The sequence below is a fragment of the Cryptomeria japonica genome, chromosome 8, assembly GCF_030272615.1.
Source record: "Cryptomeria japonica chromosome 8, Sugi_1.0, whole genome shotgun sequence".
In the NCBI taxonomy this organism is placed as follows: Eukaryota; Viridiplantae; Streptophyta; class Pinopsida; order Cupressales; family Cupressaceae; genus Cryptomeria; species Cryptomeria japonica.
The window spans coordinates 397,033,810-397,054,807 of NC_081412.1; the positions used below are offsets into that span (position 1 = coordinate 397,033,810).

Below are 20,998 nucleotides of genomic sequence, written 5' to 3' on the forward strand. Positions count from 1 at the left end.
GTTTGAGCAAGAAATTTTGGAGGGTTGTCACCATCATTATAACTAATGAAATTGTGCCCTTTTGAAGTAATAACACTTTTGTTTAAATGAAGAGTGAATCACGTGCCCTAATCCATCTTCTAGTAGTTGACAACATACAAGGAGAATCACTAGGCACTTGAGGAAAGTCAAGTGGGTATATGAATCTTGTTTAACACCAGCCATGTTGCAAAATATCACAGGTTGTCTCTATAGAGGTCGAGGGCAAGGTCATGGGTGCTATTTAGCATGAGATTTGGAAGTTATTTTTACTAGTGATTGAGTGAGAACTCTAACACATGAACCTTACCAAGGAATTCATAGGATTTGGAATATCACAACCTTAGCTACCACCATTGGGAATCATTTTTGTCGCTCCTGTTGATTGCCTTAAAGTGGTCGTAGTTGTAGATAAGTAGTTTGTAGAGGTTCCTAAGGGATATATGTTGTGGGATGTTTCATTCAAGCCTTTATAGTCATTCATGTCAATTTGATATTGCTTGGCGTGAGTCTTTTAGGAGTCGAATAGACTAATGGTGAAGTCATCTAGTCAAAGGAATAACCTAGTTCACTATTGAGTGGGATGTGAAGTCTATGTGGCTGGTGTTCGTGTCTAGTTGGCCTTGCAGTGCCAATCAATCAATATGTTATGTAACAACATATGCTTCCAGAATTCTAAAAGGTAAGGTTGTTGTTTACCTCAATTTGTATTATATTTCTATTTGAAATTCATTGTTGCAGAAATTATTTTATGAACAATTGTATTTTGTTGGCAATAATTTGCAGTGTCATATTTGATTCATTTTATGATGCAATATTGTCAAACACTTAAGTATTATCCCTAAGGAAGAATAGTAAACAAGCAAACTAAACTTATGAGAACATGAAAAAATTGGTAAGGGATTTTACATGTGTGGTTTCAAAGGCCTTAACTTGGGCTTGGTGGGGGAGGGGGGGTTATCACAATAGGGAACGCACTAGGAGTGCTTTCCCTGGACCTCGTAAGGGGCATTTCCCCTTGACTCCATCCAGGGTGTTGTCAAACCCCCACGAGGGGCATTGTCCCTCAACCTTGTTGGGGGTGTTTTCACCATACCTCCATGAAGGGCGTTGCCCCCAAACCCCTATTGTGGGTATTGCCCCTCGAACTTGTTGGAGGCATTACCCCCAAACCCCCTTGAGGGGTGTTGCCCCTCAAATCCATGGGGTTCTCCACTTTCGAACCCCCTCTAGTTATTAGGATCTCTTGTCACATAAGAAACTTGATTAAAATGAGGGGTTAACAAGGAATTGGGATCTAACTCTTGAGTGTGTTGACTTAGATGTTATTGTTGCATAAATTTTCATTAAATATCTTTATATGAGGCAACTTGTACATTACATGGCTACTGGAAGTGGCATTGTAATTTGTAACTCATTGTGGTTCGAGTGAAATTGAATAAATGTTAGACTTTGATGCTTTTGATGAAGAGCAATATGAAGATTATTAGATATTGATTGTAATTTTCATTGTGTATTGACTTTTGTCACATCATTGAAGTATGAATTTATGAGTATTTTTTATTTTTAGAAATTATGAGGTATTTAAATATTTTTTTATTGGCAATTACGAGTATCGTTGTATTATACTATATAATTTTAAAAAATTTAATACATATATTACACATCTGAATATATAGATACATATTTATACTTATACACAAAGTTTTAGGACTCCAACTTGACATAGATTTGGCAGCCCAAAATAGGACTTGAACTCAGGCTCGGCAAAAAAAACCCATTTTTTTACCAAAAAATAAAATAAAATAATGCATTTAGAGAACATAAAACCTAATTTGAATATTAGTTTCTTATATTTCAAACATTACACATGTCATATGTTCTTCAAACAATATTTGAAATTTCATCATTCATACTCATAGTTTCAAGCTTTCAAATGTATAATAGCATTATAAATTTATAAATATTTACATATAATGATATGTCAAAATGAGAAAAACAACCAAATAAATTTACATTTTCCTCTTTCCCCTCCTCAATTTTTTAGGCCTCAAACTAGAATGTGCTACAGTATCAAAATGATGATGAATTGTTTCTTCAAAAGTGTCTTGTTCTCCTCCATTGCTCTCTTGCTACTCCTCGCTCCAAATCTGCAAGATCTTCTTCAATAAGGGGGACATCATCATCATTTTGTTCATCGACAGCCCATTCACTACAAGGATCAATAACATCCAAGTCGATGGACTCGTGAAATGCCCTTCACCTTCCTAGTTCGAAGGTGAAGGTTGTACCAAACAAAGACAAAATCATTGAGGTGTTGTTGGGTCAACCTATTTCTTTTCTTTGTGTGAATGTTCTCAAATAAGCTCCAATTGCGTTCACACCCAGAAGCACTACATGGCTGGGACAAACTACAAATGGCTATCTTTTGAAATTTTGGCATGCCAACACCATAATTCTCCCACGATAAATCTACACAAAAACATTTAAAAATATAAAAACTAAGTAAAAAAATAGAAGAATCAAGTTTCTAATTTTTTCTTGTAGTATTGAACTGAATTTTTTCCTTGGTTGTTGTTTTCCTCTACTATCAATTGCTTGAGTTGAAGAAAAGAGTCCCCCCTTTGCACTCTTGTAGACCTTGAATAGATAAATGAATCAAATATAGAAAATTAGCTATTATGTATGCAAAATGGATGTTACTAGAGAATCAACATTGCCAAATTCATAAATAAGATATAGCAAATCTCACCTCCAACTCATCAAGAACTTTGTGTCTCATGTCATGATTTGACACCATCTTATCGATGCATGTAATAACACCTTGCATGACCTCCTCATCAGCCTTGAATGTATTTGAGAAGTAGAAATTTGGGTTCAAATAGTAGGCCAAGGCATGTATCGGCTGGTGGAGTTGGTTTGTCCATCTACGATCAATGATATGCCAAATGAATCCATATTTTCTCTTGTTCCCACTATAGTAATGCAAAATGGCCTCGTTGGCCCTATCCATGGCCTCATAAAGGAAACCCATTTTCATGCCCTCTTCATCCACCATAGAAAGAACCTTGACCAAAGGTTTAGTCACCTAAAAAATTGAAAACAAATTTTAAATCATTACAAAAGTAACCCCTAAAAAAACAACAAATAGATCATCTTATATAAAGTTTATGTTTGTGTTTGTTACTTAACTTGATTAACTTATCTCCATTTTTGTTGAATGTGTCATAAAAAATTGTACTTACAATCTTCTCCCCTTCAACTTTTTTGGAAAATGGAGACTCCAACCAAGCATCAGACAATCATTTTCTTGAGACGAGGAATGGCACCAAGAACGCTTTGCAATGTGAGGAGTTGGCTATCAAATCGCGGATAACTTGGACAACATTGTCAACACCAACCTTTTGGATCACCCTGTCTAATAGATTGCACAAATTCTCAGCATTTTGACTTCATGCAAGGCATCTATAGACTTTAGAAACACCAATGCACCATTAGAAGTAACTAAAAAGTTTAGGAGAGTCCTGTTTTGTCCATTTGTCCATCCATCCGATAAAATGCTACAACCTTTTTTTTGCCAAACTTACTTTGGATCATCAACCACAAACTATGTATTTTTCATGGCCTCATGTAGCAATGGCCCACTCCATGGTTACAAGACTCAGACTTGGCTCGGACTTGGCAAGCTGATTTCTAACTCGGACTCGGACATGGTGCCCAGACTCGACAAAAACTCGGCCAAGACTCGACAAATTGAAAAACCCAAGAAATTCAAAGATTTTTATCGATTTAAAATTTGTCTTATGCATCCTTTAATAAATAAACCTTAAAGACACAATAATTTCATCAAATAGAAGCTACTTTGAACACATACACAAGTTTACATTGATCACATAAGTATAAATGCAAATTTTTGGCTTGAGCTGAAGGAAATAAGTTAAACTAAATAACACATTAGAAATATAAAAAGTGTCAAATGTCTACAAAATTCATGGAATATGTAATCCATGGCATCAAAACTATTTTCTATCTAAAATCTATTTCTTTATTCATGGAATAGAAAAAACACAAATACTCAAAAGAGATACAAGGCATTTGAGCTTGAAAAATAAAATAGGAAAAGACAGTACTATTTTCTTCCTCCAAAGTAAGTAACAATAGAAAAGGATTTTAAAGTGCAAGTCAATGCTCCCACCTTCTGAGAAAATCACAAGAGGGGAGTGAAAAAGACAAAACAAAAGCAGTGAAAACTGAAATGCCAAGCTAAGTATAGATGTGATGGTGGGCAGAAAAATATGCAGAGTAGGCAAGGGCATCAGCCACCAAGAAACTTTCAAAGTCTTTGGGATAGGATAGTAATCAAATTTGTGCAGGACACCTTCCAAATGTAAAACCCCTAGATCATTATTTATTGCCAAATAAGTAAATTTATTGCCTTTGCTTTTGCTATATTGAAAGATATTATTGTCAGTTTTTCTTGATCACCATCTTGCTTTCTAGGTTATGGCTCTCAATTTCCAATTTGAAGCCTTGCCATCTTTCATGGCATATATAACATTTTAAGAATCTACTTTTGCCATCATTTTCTTCCACAATGAAATCTGCAGACTCTTGAGCATACTTGAGCTTCAATTAAGGGATCTTTTATATAAATGCCTTGTATCTCTTTTGGGTATCTGTGTTTTTCCTGAAAATATAAATAGTTTTTTTGCCTTTTTTGCTGATTGGCTGCGATAGAGTTTGACCCTCACGACTCGGCGAGTTTGACTAGACTTAGACAAACTCGACCGTGTCTGATTCGAGAGGCTTCTGGACTTTGTAGAGCCAACCCACCTCTGGACTTGCAGAGTCTTGTAAGTCTGGTCCACTCAATTCTCTAGATTTTGGAGTCTTAAACCCCTTACCTGCAACTGTCAATGCATTCACCAAACCTTCTCAATATGGGTTATTCACCACATTGAATGGAAAATAATTATAGTACCAAAAATTTGTTGATGCCATCCTAGCCTCATGGTTTTCTTCTTTATTCTAACAGGTAACTTCAAGTGAAGGTTGTGCTCCTAGAACATTGCGTGGAACAAAGAAATTGGGTGATGATGAAGGAATCTAGCTAGCAGCAGAAAAAGAATCCTCAAGACTCACCAATAGATGAATGTGGATGATGAATGCTTGGACCAAGGCTAGCAAATTAATCCGATGGCCTAGAACTAGATACATTTTGACTCATCACTGCAACTAGTGCTTCCTTTGGCATTTTCTTTTCTGATTTTTCAACTCATACTCAACAAGAAGGGCATTCATCTCTCTAAAATGTTCGTGGTCGGTGCAGGGCATATCTTCACATTCTGCTCGGGTGTTTTAGCAAAGTGGTATTTTTATCTATTAATTCCACTTGTCATTTGATGACTGCATTCAATGCCAAGTTATTTTCATCTATTAATTCCACTTGTCATTTGATGACTGCATTCAATGTAAAAGACTTGGCCCTTTTGTTCTCTCGGTATCCCATACTTCCATGCAAGGTCTTTCTTACTTGGCCTTTGTGCTGACCTTGAACTTGATATTGTTGTTTTAACATGAAAAAATAAAAAAATCAGTAGGGTTATGGAAAAAATCAGCAAGAAAATTGATAAGCATTCATTTGATAAAAAAAGGAATTCAAAATTAAGCTAAAAATGCTAGGAAATAGGTTATTAAGGGAAATGAAAAAAAAATTGTCAGAATTTCCACTAGTTTTTCAAGTTTTTTCTAATTTTCAAAACAAGAAAACAAAAAAAAGAGATTAAAATTTACTTGTGTCTTTTTTGATCTCAAATGCTCCTCTTCTCCTCTCCTTCCCTTCCTATTTCCCTTTTCAAACCTGTAATGGACAAGCTAGAGCAAAAAAAATAGAAAAAAAATGAGTTTTTTGTGTTATAAAGCTCCTTGGTCACGCCCATGTGGACCCGAGAGTCCTCCAAAACTCATGAGTCCAATTGCAAAAATTGCCGAGTCCTAGCAAGAAACTCATACGAGCCCTTGCCAAAACTCGTTAGAACTCACCTTGTGTGTCCATTGTGAGTTGACTTGGCCACCGTTAGGAGTCAGGACTCCTGAGCTTTGGCGAGTACTCACAAAGTCGTAAATTAATGCAGTTATACATATATACATATGTATATACATACATATTGTCGTGCAATTGTATCTGGTTCCAATACTTGTACCTGCACCATATTAGAATTAGTAACTTAGCTTCCAAATAACTATATTCCATATTTATAAAAAGTTGGATTCTTTACCAGCTTAGAGAAGCTTGATTATTTAGTCTTGAGATACCTATTGATTGTTTCTATGCTTGTTATCACTTCGTCCCCATCTATGATTGTAACAATACTTGGACTTGCAGTGTTACAAGACTTGGACTTGCCTCGGACTCGACAAGCTGATTTTTGACTTGGACTTGGACTCGGTGCCCAAACTTGACAACTTAAAAAACTAAAGAAATTCAAAGTTTTTAAAGGATTTAAAACTTGTTTCATGCATCCTTTAATAAATAAACCTTAAATCCACAATAACCTCATCAAATAGAACCTACTTTGATCATATACACAAGTATATATCAATCACATAAGTATAAACACAAATTTTAGTTGAAGGAAATGACACATTTAGATATATAAATATTGTCAAATGTATACAAAACTTGTGTAATATGAAATCCATGGCCTTGAAACAAATATCGAAACTCAAAATATAATTCTATGGCTTAAAGGAGCTTGCATTACTCATCCCAACATCATAGCAAGTCATGCGTTGGCGTCTAAGATAGGTCTTGGATGATGATGTAGCCATGATATTTGCTTTGGTTTGTATATTCAAGTGAGGAATTTATTATGAGATTTTTCTTGAAGCCTTCAAGACTGCATGTTTTGCTGTCAAGCTTATTAACAAAGAGTAACGGTTAAGTAATAAGAGAAATGGTTATGCTCTAGTTTGACCTTAGCTAGGATACTAATAGATGGGATTGTTCTGAGTTGTTTGCGCAAGGCATGATTGATACATTTTTGCATTATGAAAATGGCATTTCTTGCCGACTATGACTTAACTTATAGTTAGAAGTACATTGATTGTAGCATGCCAACTTTGCCTTTGCCAATCCTTGTATAGTGAACAAGTTGTCTAATGTATGAAACAGGATAATCCTTTATTGTGGCTTTGACTGTGAAGATTTAAAGATTTTCAATAGGGGATATGTATTTTGTAGATTTTATGATAATGACTCATCATTGGCATATTACTTGCTTAGACTTATATTTTGATGGGGGTTTGGGAATAGTTCTCCTAGCGGAGTCTAGGGGTAGTGCCCTTGGCACATTCCCTATCGTGATACATGGTGGGGTCGAGGGGCGGAAGCCCCTGCCACCAAGCCCAAATGAAGACCTTCATAGCACACACCATTTTCATATTTTTTTGTATATACTAGATGGGTGTGTCATAAACCAAACAAACATTAAAAGGTTGTAAGTTTTATTTTTAAAAGTAACTAAAATGGCTGAGTCTATCCTTCTAGACTCACCTAGAATCAGTGAATTTGGGAAATCTCCCAAACTTGGGGAGGCAAGCAAGTACTTGACAACTGAGATTCCCAAACTCGCTGAGTCTAGGCGAGTCTTGTAACACTGCTCCCTTGTGCAACTCACACTGTAGTTGAACACAAATCTCCTCAAACTACTAGAGATGCTCTCTTGATCTTGTTCTAACAAGTTGAAATTAGGTTATACAACAAGAGTGTCACTTTTCAAGGTAATTGATATTCAATATGAAATCCATGTTCCTCCAAGTGCACCAAAACTGTTGGTGAAATATTTGTAGAATTGTTGGGACCTAATAATCTTCCCTATAAAAATTAAAAGTCACAACCCCAAAAATCTTAGACAACCTCCAATGTAGGCCAATTTCTTGTTGAGTTCGAACATGAACACGAACCTTATAATTTAAAAACAATCAAAAGTTTCAATCCAAAAAATAGGGGGATGCTTTAGGGATGCAAGGATGAGGACAAAACATACGCCCATTGTCCCCCCCCCAAAAAAAAAAAAAAAAAAAAAAAAAAAAAATGGCAACATCCTAGGGATGCCCCCTTTGCAAGAGGAACATCCCTTAAAAGTGTCCTCCATTTGGGAGCGCCAAGCTATCCCAAGAATGTCCTGAGGCCAAATGGTTTATCTCTTTTGCAATCAAAATAAAGAGGAATGTAGCTAAACTAGAGTGATATTGTTAGGGCATGCAATGGGAGGAAGACTAGTTTCTTTGTTTTGTTCACCCAAGACAGCTTTGGGATCTAAGTAAATGCAATCCAAGCCCTCTGGATTGAATGTGCACCTTATGTATTTGGAAATATGTGCATAAATTTGCCATCCTTGGAAACTCAGAGAAACACTAGTATTTTGTTTTTGCAATGTACCCACAAGGAATCTCTATTTTTCATAATCTCCATGCAAGATTTACTATTTCTTTCCTTTTTGAACTTTGGAGTTTTGTGTGTTGTTGGTGAGCTGCCATGCTATCAAAACCTCTGTTGTAGGGTTCATCCCTTGGGGTGTCGGATCCAGGTCCAATTCAAACTCGATTCGGATCCGAGTTTGGTTCATCAATGGGTTCAAGCAGGGTGTGCCATTTTGGGGCTTAGTTCGTTATGGGCAAACCTAGGCAAACCCAAATGCCTTGGTGTTAATAACAAACAAAAATTTGCAATTTTTAAACCTCTTTTGGTGCCCAATTTGACTGTAATGCCAAGAGTCCCCTAAAGTGACCATTAAAACCATAGAGACCATTAAAACCATAGAAATGAGACTTGCATAGACTCGCTCAAAATATATACTTGAAATATAACATTTAAATATGTCTTTTTCCTTTCTTATACTTTAAGTTATATTTAATGTATATATTGATGGGATGTTTGACAGTGGTTTCAGATCTCTAGGAGTTATAATGCAAATTCTAGGTTTGAGAAGATCTTATAAATTTTTAGACAGTCAAATTTCAATAATTAGCAGGATCCTATGAGCATTCTCTCGCTCTCTCTATCTCACTCACTTTATCCACCCTAAACTCTAGACCTATCTCTCTCCCTATCACTCTTCCTCTATTCCCTTTCTTGACCTCTCTCTATCTCACTCTTTCCTTTCTCCTCCAAGAGCTAGACCTATCTTGTCAGAGCGAGAGCATATGGTATGATCATGATGCTTTGACTACAAATTTATGGTGGTTTTGTTGTTTATATGATGCTATGTGATATCCTAATCTTATTTCATGCACACACACACACACACACACACACACACATACATACATACATACATATGGATATGATTTTTACATTTTTTTTAAACGAACCCAAAACCCATTTTCAAAATTTTGCCGAACTAGTGAACCGGGTTGTAATGGCCCCCCTCTTTTCCTAAAGCAAGCTGACCAAGGACAATGCCATCGGCCCATGACATGGCAAATCAAGGACGCGCACACATCAAATAATTAAGATCAAGATATCGCTGTCCAAGAAGGAAGAACTAAGTTCGATCAAGGGTCAACTCAAATGATGTTGTTAGTAAACAATGATGAAGCTGATTAGAGACATAATTAATTAAGTGTTTGCAAAGAGACATGGCTGCTGTGAGATACAACTCCTCACATCATGCCCTTTCGATAGCTATTAGAGGAGGATTGTGGATCACAAAAGAGACAGGGAAGAATTGTAAATTGGAATATAAGAACTCAGATCGGAAGTGCTCTTTAGAGCCTACGAACCATTCAGGTAAGAGTGGCGTATGATCCACCTATTACAAGGCTAAGGACGCACAAGTGCATAGAGAATATTCAGACAATGCATCAAGGAAACCACAGGGGTATAAGGATCTATTCATGAACAGCGATTCAGATAGAGGCATATCCTCTCACACATACAAATGCATGATCTTAAAGATATAATTCAGGAGCAGCGATTCTCAAACCATTAATCAAATCAGACTACATAATATCAAACAGAACTCTAGAATTTATATCAGATTTGGCCTCATCCAATATAAGAGGAGTGGCATCATTATTGATTACATTCTATCTTCTTCTATTAAAATCAAAGTTTTCAGCAATCAAGATTATTGTTAATCAATTCAATTTAAAAGTTGTTCTAAAGTAAGTCGAAGGTGACATAGCTGATATCCATATCCATTTATACAACTTGATTTAAAGCTATTAGTTCCTTGCCATATTGGACATCTAAATCTTTTAGATTATAGGCAGAATTTAAGTGTCTCTACAAGGGACATTGCATGAGTCCTCGAACCTGAATCTGAACCCAAACCTAAACCGGCAACTTAGATTAAAATCTATGGTCTATGATATAGCTGCAAAAACCTTTCTCTGGAATAACACAGAAAACCAAAAGATACTATTTTTTGTTTTATTGTGATTAAACCAGGATAAGATCAACAAAAGATTGAGTTAGGGGTTCAGAAAAAATCAGAAAAAAATGTTGTAAGTCTATGAAAAACCCTAACCCTGATCCAGAAACCATTTTTTGACCAAAAATTTGCAGTTTAATCACTAAGAAAGCACAATTGTTGGTTAAAAGATTGATTTGATCAAAACTTGCAATTTTTTAGCTATTGATAACCTTTGTGCCTCCTCAGTTTGCAAGTGTTGATTTGGTCCTTGACAAAATATGTTTTTGGTGCCAACAAGAGCATGATTAATGAATAATTTTGTTGTAAACCTGGTCGACCATTTGAGCTGCTTTGAATATTTCTACTTGCACTTGTTTCTAGGAGGTAATAATTACTAATGTTGGGATATATCATATGCTTTGTTGTTAACAAGGATTTTCATGCATAGCTTAGTGCTTGATTCTATTTCATTCAATACAGTTATGTCTCTTACTGATTACAATGAGATGTAGTTTGTTTTGAAACATAAAGTCTGGGAATCAGAGATGACCTCAAGTAACATGCAAGAAATCTCTTTAAAGTTTTAAATGGTTCTTGTGCATGATATGTTGTAGATTGCGATATTCTTACATGTTTTTCATGGCATTTCTTTACATGAGCTTTTTTCTAAATAAGAATGCATCCAACCTTACAAAGCTAATAACAATGTTTACAAATTCTTTTGTTAGGTATGGTATACAGGGGAGAAAATCTAGTCTCTGCAATTTAAAACAATTGAAGGATGCAAATTTCTCTCATAACTTTCTTGTTGGAAGAATACCAACATGCTTGAAATACTTGCCAAGGTTGTATCATTAATGTACCTTCTATTAAACACAAAAATCTATTTTTAGTAATGTTAAACGTGTTTCAAATGTAGTATCTTTTTTCCTGATGCTTTTATTTCATAAATTCATCAATCAAGTTTTTAATGTTGGAATGAAGGTCTAGTTTTGATTGGAATTGCTTGCAAGATGGTGATCCAAATCTGCATCAGCGTCCACTAGATCAATGTGGTATGAGATGCTTTAGTTTTTATTTGTTCATTGTAGGATTCACAGTAAGGCTTGCTGTTTCATTGCTTTGATGTGGTTCTTTTGTTTCATTCTTTGGTGCATCACTTTCAAAATTGTGCAATGATTAAGAAACACGTTATTCATTTGAAGAACATCATCATATTTAGGATTTATTATTTTATTCTAGTCTTATTCAGTCTTATTCTTAAGGCTACAAATGGGTACAGCCTATACTGTTGAAACATTTGAATTGTTTGTGCAAGTACATATAAAGGATGAACAGGCCATTGTATGTTACATTCAACCTTCACAAATGACTTTAGGCTATTTTAAAGAAACTGAGCGGATTGAAATAGCAAGGATAAATTTAAAGAAACTTAGCGGATTGAAATAGCAAGGATAAATGTGCAAGTGCTCCTGATTATTTGCTTTGATTATGAGTGGGAAGGAAAACAAGAAGTAAATTTTAGAATTGAGTGATTTCTTTTGTGTTGATAGAGTCTTTATCATTTTAAACCTAAAGGTGCCTTGTCAGGCTTTGACTCCTACAGCATATAAAAAGCAGAGAAAATGTATTTGTGGAAAATCTGCATCCGCAGGAGTCGTAAATCTTTAACAATGTAGATAAGGGGGGCATTTGTTCTAGAAACAAACTTATAACCCAATTTGCGTAATAGATGATCACTAGTAGATGTAGAAGTGTAGAATTTCAGGTTTGTTACATGTGAGAAATTGGCGTTGAAGGCTTGTGTTAAGCCAGACATATCCCTCTGCAGATTAAGTCAGTCAAAAATCTGCTGGGGCTTTAATGTGATGGCTAATAATAATCTTGTAAGTTTTGTCAGTCTTGTATTTCTTACGGTGGTACTTCAATACATTTTCTCTATAGCTAGCCCATTCTTTGAACAAAAGTTCAAAACAAAGAAAATAAAGTGTTTTTTTTATTATTATTTTGTAGCAGAAAGTTTGGAGAAACTTTAATTCTTTTCCTAGATGAACCATATTTTTACTTAGAGAACACTTTATCTGAGCTTTCTTGTTAGATAGTTTGTCTATAACAACTTTGCAGAGAGTTCTTAGTTATGATACAGATGGAAATTAGACTAGTAGCAATCAAGTTTACAACAACCTAAATTGCAGAAGTTAATGTGTAAGCAGAAACAATTTTATGTAGATAAATATAAACATCTTGCAGAATGAATATATCATATAATTTCATATGCATATAGAAGGCAACATGGTTAGTAAGAACTGAAATCATAATTCCATTATTGTGAAGGTTTTCTATGTGAGATTTTCCTCTTTTTTCTAAAGAAAAGAGATGTATGAAATGTGTATTATCTATTTCTAAAAGACAACTACTACCCTTGTTTCAGTTGTATATGCATGCACATCACAAAATTGTCATGTAGAAAAGGATAAGCATTCGACAAGATGAACCAATATATTTTTAAACTGTTACAAGAAAGTTCATGCCACATTTAAGATGGTTGCATTAATTAGCACTTGATACAAACTCAACTCCAACTTGGTGATGGTGCTAGAAGTTTTCCCTTGGTTGGAACTTGTGTCGAAATCTTGATATTGATGTTGAAATTCATATCTATGTTTTTTGGAGGGGAGTGTTACCCAACCACCTAACAAGGGGCTGTTACATCTTAACCTTACAGGGGAGCAAAGGAGACAAAGCTGTTGGCCCAAGGTTTGTTGTTGCGCCAAAAGATCGATCTATTAACACCCAATACAAACACTAGAGATGAACAAACTAGGGGAGGTGGTTAAGCCATGTCGTGAATCCCCGAGGGCGACGCTGAACAACCAAGGGGATGAAGGCACCAACCTTCCAACAATCCCCCCGCCACCCCAATGCAACTGAGGGATTTGAACTTGTGACCCGAGATCTTATACCACTTGTTGGCCTAAGGTTTTCCGTTGCACCAAAAAATCGACCTATTAACATCTGATACAAACACCATAGATGAACAAACCATGGGAGGTGGTTAATCCATGTTGCAAATCCTCGACGGCGACGCTGAACAACCAAGGGGACGAAGGCACCAACCTTCCAACAAAAGGTTGCTTCTTTGAGGTTGGATTACCATTTCAATGAAATTGTGCAGTCACTTGTCCATGTGTGGAATGGCTCTATTTATTTCTAGAGCAAGTGTGGATACTTATTTTCTATCCAAAATTGGGTGAACCATTTTCTATGTTAGATGCACTTGATTTTACAATCATATAAAGTGCTATGGAATAATTTTGAGTATGCCTCTTTTTAATTTATACAATAGGATCCACCTTTATGGGTGTGATGCAATTAGTTCAAGTTGTTTTGTTGAGTATGCCTAATTGGTTGTTCCATAATGAAAGAGTTTGGAAATGGTTCCTAGTTTGCATTCTTAGGCTAGACTCTGTTTCCTACATTTCACTTATTATATGAGTTTATAAAAGCAGGGCCTTGAGTCACTATCCCATGGTATCATCACTCATGGGCACCTCCTTCAAGATGAAGAGTTGCAAATTTAATGGCTTCATATTTGCCATAGGCCTCGGGGATGAGTATGAAAAATTTAATGGCTTTATATTCGCCATAGGCCTTAGAGACAACTATGTATCCAAGTTTTGAATCGGTGCACGAGTTGTGCTCTTTCCACTTCCAACAAATGGGGAAAGTGTTAATTTTCCCAATGCATTCTAGTAGTCCCTTTGTTGAGCTTGGGGCCTCTATTCTTTTCTAGTCCCACTTTTGGTTTCTTTTGATTAATGAATTGATTGATGGATAGCTCATTCCAAATCTCTTAAGGAAGAGCTCAATAATCAACATAGTGTGTAGTAATTTTGTCAACTATTGGCACTTCATCTTTGGCTTATGGAGTTCTTCTCTTCTAATAAAGATTGGCTGAAATGGCCTAACCATATAATCCATAGTGGTTTTGGTGGACTGATTTACATTGTTTGCAGGCTCGTTCATACTTTTGGATGCACTTTCCTCACCATTCTGTCGTCGGGGTTGTTATGTTGCAAACATAGACGCCCCATTGCAAATGGGGACCTGTTGTGACCATTTTCACACATCGCCCCATCAAAATGGGGACACCCTCTCTTTTTTGGGTCTTGCTTTCTCTTTGCTTAGTTTTTCTCTGCTTGTTAGGTGTTTTGAGTGAGTTAGTGATGGCCTAGGTTAGGTAAGTTAGGGTTTCCTTCGTAGAGCTTGCCTAGGGTTCCTTTTAGGGCTAAGTCTAGCCTAAGCTTGGGGAAGTCATTATTCTCTGCCTAAAACCCTGATGTAAATAATAACAAGACTTTGCCTTAGAAAGTCGGAGAATGTATATTTTGTAGAGGAATTCTTGAGAGTTTGAGTCCAGATGAGTCAGGGGTATGGGTCAAGTTGTGAAGTGGCTAGGCCAGAGTTTTGTCAAGGGCCTCCTGTGGAGTCTGAGTTGATGTGATCGAAGTGTAGGCGCGGACGACGAAGGCTAGCAAGGGCAAGTTTGGAGGAATGGATGTGAGAGGTAGATTTGAAAATTTGAGAGAGAGTTGAGAATTTGAGCTTAAAGAAGAATTTCGCTCCTGACCCTTTCAAAGGGTCTAGAGTGAAATTCCTTTTGAGGTCATGTACCTTCCAAAGGTACCTAAGCGAAATTGTTAAGATGTCCTTTTGATCCATCATTTTGAACCAGATGCCCCTTAAGATGATTTGTTAACATGTTCTAAGGTGGGGGCAATATGAATGAGGATGAAGTTTGAATGTTTGGTTGATGTCCAAGACTAATCCCTAAATTTCGCTCCTGACCCTTCCGGAGGATCCAGAGCGAAATCCTCCAAAGGACCTAATTCTTCACTAGAGACATTGAATGGTGGTCATGCATGGCAAGGAAAAGATTCAAAAGTCAAGTCTAAAACAAACCTAAGTGAAAAGGGATGTGAACTAAATCCTAAAAGAGAAATTTCACTCTTGACCCTCTGAAAGGGTCTAGGGGGAAATCCTCCAAAGGACCTAATTCTTCACTAGAGACATTGAATGGTGGTCATGCAGGGCAAGGAAAAGATTCAAAAGTCAAGTCTAAAACAAACCTAAGCGAAAAGGGATGTGAATTAAAGCCTAAAAGAGAAATTTCACTCTTGACCCTCTTAAAGGGTACAGGGCGAATTTCTTCATAAAGCATTATACCTTGCTCAAACCTTTGAACTAATTCATTCCCAAGAGTTTTTGAAGGCGAATTGACTTGATCTTGATAAGGTAAGGGTGAAAAGACTAGTCCAAGGCAAGTTGAGTGTAAATTGAGTCTAGAAAAGCAAAATTCGCTTCTGACCCTCTCAAAGGGTCCAGGGCAAAATTCATCTAAGCTCTTGACCCTTCCAAAGGGTCCAAAGCGAAATTCTTAGAAAGACTCTCTTTTTCACCTAATGCACCCAAAAGAACCTTGTTTTTGATAGCGAATTGACTTGATGGTGATACAAGGAGGTTTGATAAGTTACATTCAAGGCAAAGAAAGGATGAATGGAAGATGAATTGAGCCTAGGAAGAATTTCGCTCCTGACCCTTCCAAAGGCTCCAGAGCGAATTCTCCTAAAAACACATATTTCTTCCTTGTTCAAATCAAAGTTTTTGTTCCTAGGGCATGGTTGAGGGAGGATTGATGTATACTTGCCTTAAGAAGTGAATTGAAGTGAAGGCAATGATGAATGAGGCTAAATGACAAAAATCACTCCTGACCCTCTCAAAGGGTCTAGAGCGAATTTTCATAGGATCCTCCCTTTTGCTTCGAATTTGGACTAATTTTATGCCTTCTAGCCTTAACTAGGATGTTATCATGTTGTGGAAGCAATTGAAGGTTGAGAAAGTGAAGGATTTGAGTCTAAAGGAGCAAATTCGCTCTTGACCCTTCCAAAGGGTCCAAAGCGAAATCCTTAGAATAGCCTAATTTCCCACCCAAAGCATTGAGTGGACACCACTTTGAGGGCATATGGGCTTGATAGAGATGGAGGGAAGAACAAGAAGCCAAGCCTAAAAGAAAAGTTGAAGGAAATGGTGAGAGGTTGAGTGCAAATAACTATTTCGCTCCTGACCCTTCCAAAGGGTCCATAGCAAAATTCTCTCAATAGGTCCTGTCCTTCTAAGGGTACCAAAGCGAACTTCTTTGAAAGACTTCATACTTCGCCTAAAGCATTGAAAGAATATCATTTTGAACTAAATTAAAGACAAATCTAAGGCTAAGTGAAGGAAATGGAAAATAAATTGAGCATAGGAAAATTTCGCTCCTGACCCTCTCAAAGGCTCCAGAGTGAAATTTCCTCAATAGGACCTATCCTTCCAAGGATACACAAACAAGTTTGCTTATAGTTGCCTTTGAGCATCAAAATTTGCACAAGGAGACCTCCAAGATGCCTTCCTAGCAATCCTCAAGGGTAGAACAACATGGATGAAGGTGATGTTAAAGTGTTTTAATGCTTGTCCAAGCCTCATAACACTAGTTTGCTCTTGTCCCTTTCAAAGGTACAAGAGTGAATTTACTCAAAACACTTTATTCCTCACTCAAATCTCTAATCAAACCTTATTTTGAGCAACTAAGGAAGCAAATTTGCCTAAATTAAACACTCGCTAGATTCAAAATTTTAAATATGCACCTTTGGCACCAAAGCAATTTTCAAATTTTAGAACAAAGTTGGCCAGCTTGGAGAAGGTGTAATAATATTTTTTTTATGAATAACAAAGTCGTCTTTTTAAGGGAGAGGTGAAGGCGCCTATAAAGGAGAGTTGATCCTTGATCACTCATCATTCATTCAAGCGAATTCTTCCTTAGAGTGAATTTAAAAAAGCAGACTTGGGAGGCGAAACTTCATCAGCAGATTTCATTGCAGACCCTAAGAAGGAAGCTTATAATCTTCACGAGACGAATTTTAGCAGCTGATTTGTAGGCGAATTTCAGAGCTTCATAGGGCAGGTCAATGCAAATCTAATAATCTTCAAACCTACACCTAATTCTCCAAATGTACGAATTCAAGGAACAATGGGTATAAAATTCAGATTTAAGAGGCTGAATTAAGAGAATGCCGATTCTTCTAAGAAAGCTCTAACATGTTTGAGATGCAGGTCTAAGACAGCTATCTTGTGAAGGCATCGCTGGGAAGGGAGGTGAATTCAGCAGCCACTCACTATTTATCCATCTTTTCAGGTTGCTATCTTTAAAATCAAGGTTAAGGTATGTGCAATCTGATCTATTTAAGGAATTTGAATGAAGATCTGATTTAGTTCAATAAAGATAATTTTTTTAAAGTTAGGTCTTCATGATTTAGCTTGATTCATATGTGATATCAATTTGAAAATTCATAATTTTAAAGGCTTATCATTTTCATTTTCAAATTGAAGTTCATAGTATAGGCATAGCTGTTTTTTTTAGGTCTTGATTTAATCATCTTTGTGACCTATCCCTTTAAAACCCTAACTTAAGGTATCTATATAGGTGACAAATGGCGGCCCCCAAGGCAAGTGGATCCTCTACTCGGCAAGCCCTCATTAAGGAAGATCAAAGGAGTGACGACTTGGAGACGAGGATCACGTCCAAATGGAGCAATATTGGAGACACCAACTTAGGAAGCTTCAATGTGAAGAAGTTTCAAGAAGCACCCTACATTGGCAAGCCATCACCCATAGCTAAGAAGATAATTGAGAGTGGAATCATCAAGGCGGCAGGTTTCCTTCCCGCAGTCAGATGTCATGAGCTAACTATCGAATGTGCCAGGCACTATGATTCACATTCAAGGACAATTGTGGCCAACGATGGGACTATCCTCGCCTATCTCTTAGAGGGAGCTATAAGTGAAGCTTTCTTCCAGAGCAGAGGGATATGATCTACAAGAGCCTAGAAGGAGCCAAGTCTATCTACGAAGATGATCCTGATACTTGTCTGAATTTCGTCAATAAGAATTGGTTGCTCAAGAGTAGGCCTCGCCTAAATAAGATACCCAATACACCTCACAGAATTGATTTCCAAGAAGAGTTCAGAGACTTGATAACCATGCTTAATCGAATTGTAGGTGCCTCTCAAGCTTTCTTTTTCAACAGGTGGATGTTCTTCTTTATACAAGTGATCGTTCAAGGGAAAGGGATGTTCAATTGGGCCAGGATTATCAGTAACAACCTAGATGTGCAGTTGAGGAGGTTAGTCCCTACTAAGTCATTCCACATGAGCTCATATGTTATATATTCTCTAGCCAGATGTTTTGAGTATGCGGGACTACCACACAGAGGAGTTGTTGGGAAAGGGCCCGAAGAGATAAGAGTATGTGATTCTTATGCCCAATTGCATCATCCACCTAAGAATTACTACAATTTAGTCAATGATACTTTCACAATGCATATCACCAGGACACTATAAGGAGGAATTCAACAACGATTGTCTCCAGAAGAACAAGAGCTCGTGAAGAAACATGGTGCGTGGTTCATTCAATTTTCTAAATTCACCTACATCAGAATTCATGGATGTCCTTCACCTCCTTATATGTTGCCGAGATATCCTACGGATAGAGTAGTACTACTTGAAGTGACTAGACAGTTGGCAACTTGTGCTAAGGCATCAAGACATAAGCATGGGAATGGTATCCCTATACCTATTTCACTTGGAAATTCAATTGAAGTTTGTCCTAATTTTCAAGCAGCTGAAGATGCAGAAAAGGAGCTATCTCTCTACTCATTCACATCTTTTGCTTCGAGAGATAATTTTGATCCTAGTGGTCATATGGAAGAAACAGTCGGGAAGAAAGAAACACAAGCATGTGTCCCAAGTAGATGATTTTGGGATAAATGCTCAAGATGATTTGGAAATAAAGAAGAGGATGCATTCTCGATTGCCCTTGGATCTTATCAGGAGATGCAAAGTTTATAGAGTAGCAGATCAAGCACAAGACAATGGCAGATATCTTCAATCTTCCTATGAGAAAGAAGACAAAGAGGTGAAGATCGATTGGGATGAACAAGAGGTCGCAAACTTGAGAGCATTGATGGATCCAGTCTTGAGTTGTACTCTCAGATGGGTGGATGTCCAACATCAAAATTTGAAGGAACAAAACATAGCTATGACATTCAACTTAGAAACAAGAACGAAAGAAGGAGAGGCGAGTGCAAGTGAGAACACTTCTCATTCTAAGGGGTCGAAGAGAAAGGAGGGACCTGAAAAGAGAGAATCGTCCAAGATGAAACAAAGAGTAAATCTTGATCATCCCTCTAGTGCATCTTCTAGACATGAAAAGGAGATAAGTCAAGGAAAGGATCAAAGAGAGGTGTATGAGATAGATGAGTCCATGGAGTCCACAGTACAGAATGATAAACAAGACAAAGGAAGGACACCTCAACAATCATCGAGTCAGTCTCTTCCTCTCCAAGTTTGTGATAATGGTCAGCAAGAAGAAAGAAATGATGATGAAGCGACATCTCCTTTTAGAGGTGAGCGGCCATTGACTGAGGAAGTGCAAGTAAAAGAAGGAAAATCTTCCATTCCAGATTGGCTTAGAGAGAGGCTTACAAGGGAAATGTAGTTGAAGAAGAGGAGCAAGTATTCGATTTGGAAAGTCTTCTAAGCAAGTCTCAAGAGGGGATTGAAAAGAAGAAAGATACAAAGATATCTAAGGTGATCAGAGATGATACAGGCTCTAGAAAGATACAGATAGTTACACTAGCGGTGGACAAGTATGATGATGAGATCATGGCAGAAGAATATGATTCAGAGACATTTGATCTTGGTCCACTTACCTCCGAGCAAGCCATGGAAGATGCGACCAATTTAGTGAGGGCAGTCAATGATAAGCTAAAGGAAGAGATAGAAAAGAATAAAAAGTTGGAAAAGGAGATTAATGCTTGGAGGAATTATTTTAGCCAACTTAATGAGCCATTAGGGCGACAGGATCTAGTAGTCTCACCCTTGCAGGCACTCCCTCGTGAGTCAATAAATCAGGTAGAAAAGATGAAGAACCCAGCTCGACTCATGGATACATGGATTGATAGATCCTACATGGTAGCCAAGGAATTTGTCGGAAGAATGATGAAACAGTCCATAGGGCCATCCAGGTCCTTGAGATCATTCATAATCTAGTGGTAACTCGTCGATGCATTCACTCACACTAGAGATATTACCATCCCAGTATTGTAGGTGGTAAGGAAGACATCAAGACAGGTTTTAGCACAAAAAAGGATAATTGATGGTGGAACTCATAATCTCCTACAATGGCCAACTTTGCTCCAAATGAAGGAGGTTCTATTCAAGGACATCAATAATAGGTGCAGCCGAGTTGAAGACACTATCCATCCTATTTAGGATAAGGTGTTTGATGTGCTATGTGCAATCCTTGATAGGAGAATAGAGATTGAAACAGATGTGGATATCCAAGAACTGGAGGACAGGATCAAGGTCAGCTTTTGTAGAGAAGATAGCATAATCATAGAAGAGCAGCGAGATCAGATGTATACTACTATGTTCCTGATTGAGAAAACAAAAGAGCTGGAGCACG

At 37.1% G+C, this 20,998-nt stretch overlaps 1 protein-coding gene across 3 annotated transcripts in view; it reads left to right on the forward strand.

The window, feature by feature from the left end:
- The window catches only part of LOC131079440 (probable LRR receptor-like serine/threonine-protein kinase At1g63430), a 171,365-nt gene that overhangs the window by 108,253 nt on the left and 42,114 nt on the right, over nt 1–20,998 (forward strand). For all 3 annotated transcript variants that reach the window (XM_058017392.2, XM_058017394.2, XM_058017393.2), the window contains exons 6-7: nt 11,168–11,284; nt 11,424–11,494. In XM_058017392.2, the coding sequence (XP_057873375.1) occupies nt 11,168–11,284; nt 11,424–11,494 (188 nt within the window). The remainder of the gene's footprint in view (nt 1–11,167; nt 11,285–11,423; nt 11,495–20,998) is intronic.